General features: G+C 26.0%; 2 protein-coding genes across 10 annotated transcripts; both read left to right on the top strand.

Annotated features, from left to right (window-relative positions):
* The first annotated feature begins 441 nt into the window (after positions 1–441).
* LOC107993110 (double-stranded RNA-binding protein Staufen homolog 2) lies at positions 442–6,933 on the top strand. 9 transcript variants are annotated; one of them, XM_062080076.1, is made up of 10 exons: positions 442–645; positions 1,152–1,228; positions 1,533–1,741; positions 1,818–2,360; positions 2,436–2,644; positions 2,701–3,030; positions 3,126–3,654; positions 3,850–4,058; positions 4,208–4,388; positions 6,721–6,933. In XM_062080076.1, the coding sequence occupies exons 2-10, from the start codon at positions 1,173–1,175 to the stop codon at positions 6,732–6,734; spliced, it is 2,280 nt and encodes a 759-aa protein (XP_061936060.1). In that variant the 5' UTR covers positions 442–645; positions 1,152–1,172; the 3' UTR covers positions 6,735–6,933. The 9 variants fall into 9 exon arrangements, with proteins under 9 accessions (XP_061936060.1, XP_061936061.1, XP_061936059.1 ...); XM_062080077.1 differs by having other exon boundaries at positions 4,899–6,933; XM_062080075.1 differs by having other exon boundaries at positions 4,208–4,458.
* A 1,246-nt stretch (positions 6,934–8,179) lies between these two features.
* On the top strand, positions 8,180–9,384 carry LOC107993109 (cilia- and flagella-associated protein 20). Its single transcript, XM_017049328.2, has 2 exons — positions 8,180–8,616; positions 8,687–9,384. Exons 1-2 carry the CDS (start codon positions 8,341–8,343, stop codon positions 8,990–8,992), a joined length of 582 nt encoding a protein of 193 aa, XP_016904817.1. The 5' UTR covers positions 8,180–8,340; the 3' UTR covers positions 8,993–9,384.
* The last annotated feature ends 302 nt before the right edge of the window (positions 9,385–9,686 follow it).

Raw genomic sequence — 9,686 nt, 5'->3', positions numbered from 1 at the left:
GATATTTCTATATGAAGCATTCTCATTTGAAGTATTTAATTATGCTGTTTTACATGAAATTAGTAACATATGAAACTGGCTTTATTATTAAATTTATTTTCTCCTGAAATATTAATTAAATTTAAATATATATATATTAATAATAGTATTGATTAAATCTCAATTAATAACATGAAAATAATAATTATTATTTCCGTTATTTTGATTTTAAAATTTGAATCATGATATGACATTATCTTTATACTATTCTTAAAAAACTTTATTGATAGTAAAGAATATTAATAATTAAATTAATGTATTGAATGAAAATATTTATTTATTGTTATAATTCGTGAAACAATAACTAATGTGTAAAAGTAATTAAAAATTTATAATTTAAAGAAACGAGAAGTATCGATAATTATAATCGATATTGTAGACTTTTAAAAAAATCGGCAAGTAGGATATCCTTTGGAAGGGATGAGAGACGGTGGCCGAGAGGCTCACATCAAAATGGCCGCATTTTAGTCTACAGACGATTTTCTTTACTGTTTGCCAATAGCCGCATAAAGGGCCTGGCAGTGTTCCCTTAAGTGGCAGATCTGTTTCGCAGGAAATTTCGCTGTTGAATAATCTGAAAATTTTCGTGAAATAGAACAAACTTCGGTAAGAAAATTCAACCGCATAGTTCCGCTGCCAAATAGCCGGGCCAAGCCCATTACCTATTGACTAGTTCATTTAGAGAATAGAAATTCTTTTTCTATGATTAAGTTGTTATATGTATTAATTACAAATGAATTATTTAAATTCAATTCATAATATGCATGATATGATATATGTTTGCAACTACTGTCAAATACATATGTAACTTAGTTATTGTTTTTAAAATTGTCAATTTTTAAAAATATATTGGTTTAACATAAATAACAAAATATTTTGTTAAAAATCATATTTTTATTATTTAAATATAAATTATCTTACAATATTTAATATTTATTATATTAATAAATTAACATTTTTTTTTTATTTGAATGTTCATTACAAGAAAATTTCATTATAAATTTTAACATATCAAATTACAATAGAATCTAAACTTTTTTTAATAAGTTTTTTTTCAGTAATTTTTTTTATAATATTTCACTTATTTTTATTAATATTTTTATTAATTTTAGGTTTTGCATCATTTTTTTTACATGATGTTACGCCATCAACATCACGCAATGCAAAACCAACTTCGAGATCATAATAGGTTTGTTATAATTATTGTAATTATGAAGTTTTTTTTATAATTTACATATAAATATATAACATATTTAGATTTATAGTTAGTTATGTAGTTAAGTTATTTTATATGTAACAATATATAATAATTATATAATATTATTATATTTAATATTATTATATTTATATAACATTATTATAATTATAATATTTATATAATATAATATTATTTATAATATATTTATAATATTTATATTATTTATAAATATATTTGTTATTATTCAAAATGAAAATTAATATATTTGTATTTATTTTATTTAATGTTTTATTAGAATGGGTGGTCCGATGCGTCCTATGCAACAGGCAAATATGGCCCCTTTACATCAGCCTCAGCATCCGTTATCGCATCGGAATCCACATCAACAAATACTGTCCATGCCCCCCCATCAACAACATATTCATCATATGCAACATCCTGGTCCACCACATGGAAATCCACGACAACCAATGTTGATGGGCATGAATGCACATAATACGAATGGTATTTTAAATGGTATTATAACATATTAATAAATTATTTACATGATTAGAAAATTAATTATGATTTTTTTTTTTAGGCACTATGGTTAGCGTCAGTCTAAAGGATCAGACAAATACTGTTTCTGTGACTCTACAAAATCCTAATGTACCACCACCACAGTATTCACAACAGCAAAACAATCAACGAAATCCTCCGCCTCCACAACATATTCAACAACCACAAAGCATAGAATCAAATAAACCTGCTACAAATGAAACAAAGAATGGAGAGTCCAGAGATCAGAGTCCACCTACTCAAAATCATATTAATGTGACTGATTCAGCTTTGGCAAACATGAAAGAAAAAACACCAATGTGCTTATTGAATGAATTAGCACGTTTTAATAAAATTCAGCATCAATACAGATTGACTAACGAACAAGGACCAGCGCACAAAAAACGATTTACAGTAACACTAAAATTAGGAGAAGAAGAATATGTTGCTGAGGGTCCTAGCATAAAAAAAGCTCAGCATAGCGCTGCTACTGAAGCATTAACAAAAACTTGGTATCAACGGCCTCCGCCGAAACCTACAAAGACGATGAGAGCTGGACATCCAGGAAAATGTTTTAGTGGTCCTGGTAAAAAAAAAGCAATATTGTATTTATCTTAATTAAAGAATATAAATAATATAAAATTTATATTTTTCATTATAGGAAATTTACCCCCAACTGTTGAATTAAATGCTTTGGCTATGAAGAGAGGAGAAGCTACAGTCTATACTTTTAGACAAGCTCCACCAGCAGGATTACAACAATATGTTACAAATAGTTTAGGACATTTTCCTCGAATATTTAATCCACGTTTTCCTACTTATAATCGTGGTTTTCATGCAGAACCTCAATTATATCTTGTATCCTTAAAGGTAAACAAATAACGAAAATTCCAATATAAAATTTTATTACATATATTAATTTATAGGTAGGAGAACGTGAATTTATTGGTAGAGGTCTGACAGGTCAAGCAGCGCGACATGATGCGGCGAGTAAAGCTTTAGAACAATTACGCCAATTACCATTACCGGAAGAAGTAGCAAATTGTAATACTGAAAACGGTACATTAGGTGAAGCTAAAGATCCAATTGCAGAGTTGAAAAGTCCAGTATCTTTAGTTCATGAGAAAGCATTAAAACGTGGTTTACCTGTTAGTTTTGAAGTTGTATCAGAAATTGGTAAACCTCATATTCGAACATTCAGAACAAAATGCACTGTTGGAGATAAAGTTACATTAGGAGAAGGACCTTCAAAGAAAGTAAGTATAAATATAATATTCTTTTTCTTTAATTTAATTTTATTTTTTTTTTACATAAGATATATTAAACTTAATATTTATGATTTAATATGTAGGTATCAAAGAAACATGCAGCTGAATTCATGTTAGAAGAACTCAATCGTCTACCTCCGTTGCCAGAAACTATACAAAATCGTCTTGTTCGAGTAAAACGTAAACCACCGGCAACAAAAAAGAAGTCGCGAAATCTTATAAAAGTTTATCAAGAACCACGCTCTGAATCTGATACTGCAGAAGAAGTTAATCCTGTTTCGCGATTGGATCAAATACAACAAGCTAAACGAGAAAAGGAACCCGTTTATAATTTAATTGAAGAAAAAGGAGCACCAAGGCGAAAAGAATTCGTTATGGAAGTTACTATGGGACAACATTCTGCTCAAGGGATTGGTCCAAATAAAAAATTAGCTAAAAGAGCTGCGGCAGAGGCTCTTTTAGCGCAATTAGGTTACAGTAAGCCTCAACCACAACCTACTAAGCCATCAATTAAAACAGGAGAAAGTGAAAATACTGAACAAAAACCTAGGAAAGTCACATTTTTAGAAGATGAACAAATTAATGAAACTCAATCTCATCCACCAGTAGGAGGTAAGATTAATTTAATATAAATGAAAAAAAATTAATGTATACATAATAAAAATTGTTATGGTGTTTCTATGTAAATTATAAAAAGCAAATTTTTAAAATTTAAGAATGATATGTAATTTATTATATATAAATATTTAAAAAATTTATTAATATTCATATTATTATGATTATTAATATTAATATGATATTAATCAGGAACTATTGGACGTCAGTTAGTACCTGGACTTTTATTAGTGGATGGAGGTCAGGAATCTAAATTAGGCAGCGGACCTAGTGTACAAATTGTTGCCGAAGAATTACGAGGACAACAGCAACAAAATCCACCTACTGTTTCTCCCAAAGATCAATTAAAATATCTCTCTCAATTATTTAACTTCAGCGTGGAATTTAATGATTTTCCAAAGGTAAATTAAAATTTTTAAAATATATATCTATAAATAATACATATATAATCATACGTAGTATTAAAATATCAAAAATAGTATTTTATATGTAAAGAAAAGAATAAATATGAAACAATAAATTAATAATTAATTAATAATTTTGTTTCTAGGGAGCAGTGAATAAAGAATATCTATCACTTGTAACATTAAGTACAGATCCACCACAAGTTTGTCATGGTAATGGGCCAACGAGAACTGCGAGTCGTAACGAAGCAGCATTGAAAGCTTTATGTACTTTAAGTAAGCTGGGTCTCGATAATGCATCCAACTCACAAACAAAAAAAGATAAAGGTGCGTCTGGAGATGGAATACACATTAGCATTCAAGTTAAAAACAATATAATGGATGGAGCTATTGATAAGTAATTATATAGTATTTAAGACTTAGATAAGTTTATATTGCCCTTTTAAGGCATTGCAAAGGAAAATTAACTTAAGGATATTTCATAAAGTCATTGATGAGAACAATATATATTAGAAAAAAAATTTTATCCAACCAAATGATTTCATTTATAGGTTTGGTATTAATTTGTATATTAATATTAAACCTCTATATTGAAATTAAATAATTTTTAAAAATAATGATTTAATTGAATTCTCCTTAATTTATTACAGATAGACAGATACAGAAGTCAATGTTCTGTTTCATTATTAATATATGTTTATAATACTTTTTATTATTTAGGAATGCAAGTTTTTATTTTTAATATATATGTTGCTTTTATGTATTCTCTTCCAATTATTTTTTACATAATATTAATCATGTGTTCTATTTTTATTAATATATTTACATATATTACAGTTGTTGAATGAAGTAATCGGAGGGAAAATGAGTCTTCTCGATCTATCTCTCTGGGCCTTATTACATGGTAACTTCAATATTGAATCACCGATGACTCTCGATCTTCATACATTACGCCATTGCTTCTTTAACTTAACGGATCGCGGATTTTGAAGATCAGTAGCTTTTTATGAAGGATCAATCTTTTGCAGTGCCTTAATCGCAACAAAAATTGGTCAAGCACCAATAAATGATAAATAAATAACAAAGAAATATCTTTCTTTTTTTCTTTTTCTTTTCTATTTTTTTTTATATTATATAATAAAAATCAATTGTTTGTAATAAACTTTGATGGATATCTATAACAATTATAAGTATGGTACAAAGTGTAAACATTAATACATAAATAAATATTATAATTTAAATCATGTTTTTTACACTTAAATATGTAATTGCATCATGAAATAATAAATGTTATTGGTGCTTGATCAAGATTGTGATCCTAACAGTGGTTCATTGATTCTATTATATTTATTATAACAATTTCATTGATAGGACCACAATCAATAAACATAAAATGTTTAAACATCATGAATAAAATGGTCATTTTCCAGAGAGATGTGGTTTATGATCATGAAAGCATTATAGAAATGTTAAGCGAAAAATATTGAAATCTGAGATGAAATGCGGCCATCTCCTAATTTCTCTATTTAATCCTTGGCTTTCTCTTATTCTTGCGAATAAAATGTCTGTTATGTCTTATTACCTACTATGATCGCGTACAAATCAATGAAACAATTTTATGAGTCTTCATTTATATAGATTTAAAAATAATTTTGGTAGATTCATCTTATTTCATACAAAAATTTTTTACCGTTTTGTTGAACAAAGCGGGATTCTTAATAATCATTAATTTTGAAATTGTATATAACAATCAAAATAAGTGTATTTTTTCGATTAGAAATTTTAAGGATTTATGTATTAAGTGTCTCCAACTGAGAAATCAGTATTTTTATGACGATAACATTCACGCAAATGAAAGAAAATATTTAGGAATTTCTATTGCTTTATTAAATCAATATTATTATTACATTGGTTTACAAGATTAATTATAGATAAGTGATAACAAATGCAAAAGATTTGACAATTGGTTGGGGACTCTTTAAACGTATTCGGATATTCTACAAGTTTCCGTTTTCAAATTTGTAAAATTAAAAAAAGGTAATGTGATATATTCATATTATTGCCCCAATTTGCTTTTCTATGGGGCCTAGAAGCACTCTGGGGTTATTCGTGTTTTACAGGATATTGAGAAGTAGAGGACATTCAAATTTTCATACATCCATTATCTAAAACGAAAATAAATCTGGATGTATTGGAAATTATAAATAAGATGGTAATAATTCAAAATTTGCCTCGTTGAGTCATAATTATTAAAAAAATATATTTAACTTAATCATAATGAAAAATGATAAAACAACATTGAGAAACAACGTTGTCAAATTTTGTCTTATTGCCAAGTTTATAACGATAAACTATTAAGTTGATACAAAAAATATCCGATAATGAATGAAGATAATGTCGAATAATAAACGTTCTATCTATATCATAAGAACAAAGAAAATATAATATTATATTTCTCGCATAAAGACTTATCTTATATTCATTATTCTCATCGTATCATTTTATAGGGGTTTCTTAAATATTAATGAATCTTTAAAAAAAAAAAACATACACAAGTAATGTTTCAATACGATTAATTTTTCACAATACGTAATATGCTCCGTCACGGAGATAGAAAAAAAGGATTGCTTCTATCATTTATAATACTTTTTTCTTTCAGATAACCTTTCGTAACGCGAAACCTTCCGAATAATTTATAGGTCACTCGAGGACGAGTTAATGAATGTTCCTTTTTCTGAGATATCGCTTCATAGGTGGGCCTTCCTTCTTCACGTGGGATTCAGTGTTCCAAATAAAAGAAACAAGGAAAACGAGTCATGATAAGATTCTTTCACATAATTATTTCGGTAAAAAAAAAAAAAAAAAAAAGAAACATGAATCCTACGAAAGTGTACCCCTGTTGCAGGACCTATTTTATCCGCGTAAACTGTAATACAATAGTTATAGTGGTAACAATAAGTAAATAAAGTATTAATTATTAAGATATATAAAATGGAAATATCTCGACGAAATACAAAAAATAAATGTGATTCTGAGAGATAACGCGGATGCATTAGAATAAAAGATCATTCTAAATACTTATTTTGCAAATAATGCTTTTCTTTAAAATCTGTAATTATTGGTCAGTTATACTATTGGTACATGAAAATTAATATATCTGATTATTATTAAATCATATCGTAGTACATATTTTCAATTATTGATACATAAATGCACAAAAATTTCAATATTTTTAGTATTTTCAGTAATTAAAACAATTTACCAATTTATATTCGAATAATTAAAAAATTTAAGTTTGTTTGAATTGTGTACCAATAGTTAAGTAAATAAATTCCAAACTAATAAAAAATGCGTAACTCATTCAAAAATTTCTATAAACAATAATTGAAACAACACATTAATTTACCTTATGATATTGTATATGTTTATGTTAAAGAAGTAATTAGAACATGCTTTTCTAATAATGGAAGAAGAAATCATAATCGTACGATTATTGTTTTTAATGTTGTGGTATAGAAATGAAAGTTGTGCTTAATAATAAATTAGTCACTTTGTTTCTCTTATTCATTCCTCAAGAGAATATAGTCATAAAATATAATTTTGAGTAATATTAATCAAAAAAGAAATGCGATTGGATGAAAAAATTAAGAAATACAATAAAATTATGACAGTACAGATTTTACACTGATAAAGTTTTTTATGGCGAAAAATCGTTATATGTTTTAAAATGATTGTTTAATACGTAGATATTTACTGCTTATTTAAACTTTATCGGTTTGTATTTGACATCAATAAACGATTGTAAAAATGTTAAAATGTATTATATTCAGTTTTTTAAATAATCGCAAATTATATTTTAATATTTTAATATCTTTCTTAATATCTCGAACGATTGAAATCGATACATTCGAGATAATCGATTGATTTCCGATGTCGCTGTAAATCTAACAGCAACATTGATCAAACACAAATGTTATAGGTTATGTTTATCGCTAAAGTTATTTAGCAAATAAAATTTCTCAAAAAACATGTCGATATAAACTACAAATGCTTTTGTTAACTGAATGATGTTGAGTGTTATGTGAGATTTATTACTTCAAAAATAAAATCATTTAAATCATGTAACTTCTTAGTGAAATTCACATCATAAAATGAAAGGTTAAGTTGTAGATAAAACGAAAGCATAAAATTCTTTGAATTCTCTAAACGCATGTTTTTTATAAAGAAAAATAACTGAAAAAATTTTTGTAAAAACTGACGAAGAAATAAGCAAGTGAACATGTTTAAGAACACTTTTCAAAGTGGATTTTTATCAATTTTGTATAGTATTGGTAGCAAGCCATTACAAATTTGGGACAAAAAAGTAAGAAACGGGCACATAAAACGAATTACGGATAATGATATACAAAGTTTAGTACTGGAAATATTGGGTAGTAATGTCAGTACTACATATATAACATGTCCAGCAGATCCTAGAAAAACATTAGGTATAAAATTACCATTTCTAGTGATGATAATTAAGAATTTAAAAAAATATTTTACATTTGAAGTTCAGGTAAGAAAATAATTATTTTATAACAAAATATGATATTAGATTTCAAATAATCATAAATATTTGATTTTAGGTAATTGATGACAAGAATGTACGCCGTAGATTTCGTGCTAGTAATTATCAATCTACAACTAGAGTAAAGCCATTTATTTGTACAATGCCAATGAGATTAGATGATGGATGGAATCAGATTCAATTTAATTTAGCTGATTTTACTAGACGTGCATATGGAACAAATTATGTGGAAACATTAAGGGTTCAAATCCATGCAAACTGTAGAATACGAAGAGTATACTTTTCTGATAGACTATATTCAGAAGATGAATTGCCAGCAGAATTTAAATTATTTTTGCCAATTCAGAATAAGGCAAAATGTTAATGTTAGTTCTAATTTTTTAACACTTTACAGAAAAATGTTTAAGAAAAGACAAGAATAAACTATAAATATTTATAAATTAATCAATTTTGTGATTTTCATTTACAGTTAATACTTATTTATTAAACATGTACTTAGTATATTAACAAATTACTATATATATGTTCTATATTAATAGTTAATAACATTGTAAGAATGATATATATTTCACTACATATATTTTATTTTTTACGCATATTTCTGTTAGATATTATAATGCAAATTATATTAAAAAATAAAGTTTATTTAAAAATTGACATAATTTATGCATAAAAAATCTATGTATAAAATTTATATCTAATTAATTACTTTAATTGTATTTTTCATTTAATAAAAAGTATAAATGAATTGATTAATTATTTGTATCTTTTTATATAAAATTTATTTTGTATTAAAAAAAATAATACATAAATTCACAAAGATAACTTATTATTTTCGAAACTTACGTTCATTTACTAATCTTAAAAATATAACTATTCAGGTATTTAAATTTCAAACTTTGCTATGTAAATTAAAAACAATATTTTCTTTATTTATAATGAAACACAATTATAAAAATATTACAATATTTTTTTAGTAATTTTAAAAAAGCTATATAATTTACACGTAAATATGAAAGATTAAATATTACGTAACAAGAAAACATACGTACATTAGA

The sequence above is a fragment of the Apis cerana genome, linkage group LG10 (genome assembly GCF_029169275.1).
Source record: "Apis cerana isolate GH-2021 linkage group LG10, AcerK_1.0, whole genome shotgun sequence".
NCBI classification, from domain to species: domain Eukaryota; kingdom Metazoa; phylum Arthropoda; class Insecta; order Hymenoptera; family Apidae; genus Apis; species Apis cerana.
The sequence above is the reverse complement of the archived record's forward strand: the minus strand, read 5'-3'. Positions and strand labels throughout refer to the sequence as shown.

Excerpts from the sequence above, each read along its gene's own strand:
- LOC107993110 (XM_017049329.3), top strand. The coding sequence starts at position 1,173 with ATGATGTTACGCCATCAACATCACGCAATGCAAAACCAACTTCGAGAT. Across the intron at positions 1,229-1,532 it reads CAACTTCGAGATCATAATAG|AATGGGTGGTCCGATGCGTC; the intron begins GTTTGTTATAAT and ends ATGTTTTATTAG. Across the intron at positions 2,645-2,700 it reads TATATCTTGTATCCTTAAAG|GTAGGAGAACGTGAATTTAT; the intron begins GTAAACAAATAA and ends ATTAATTTATAG.
- LOC107993109 (XM_017049328.2), top strand. The coding sequence starts at position 8,341 with ATGTTTAAGAACACTTTTCAAAGTGGATTTTTATCAATTTTGTATAGT. Across the intron at positions 8,617-8,686 it reads ATTTTACATTTGAAGTTCAG|GTAATTGATGACAAGAATGT; the intron begins GTAAGAAAATAA and ends ATTTGATTTTAG.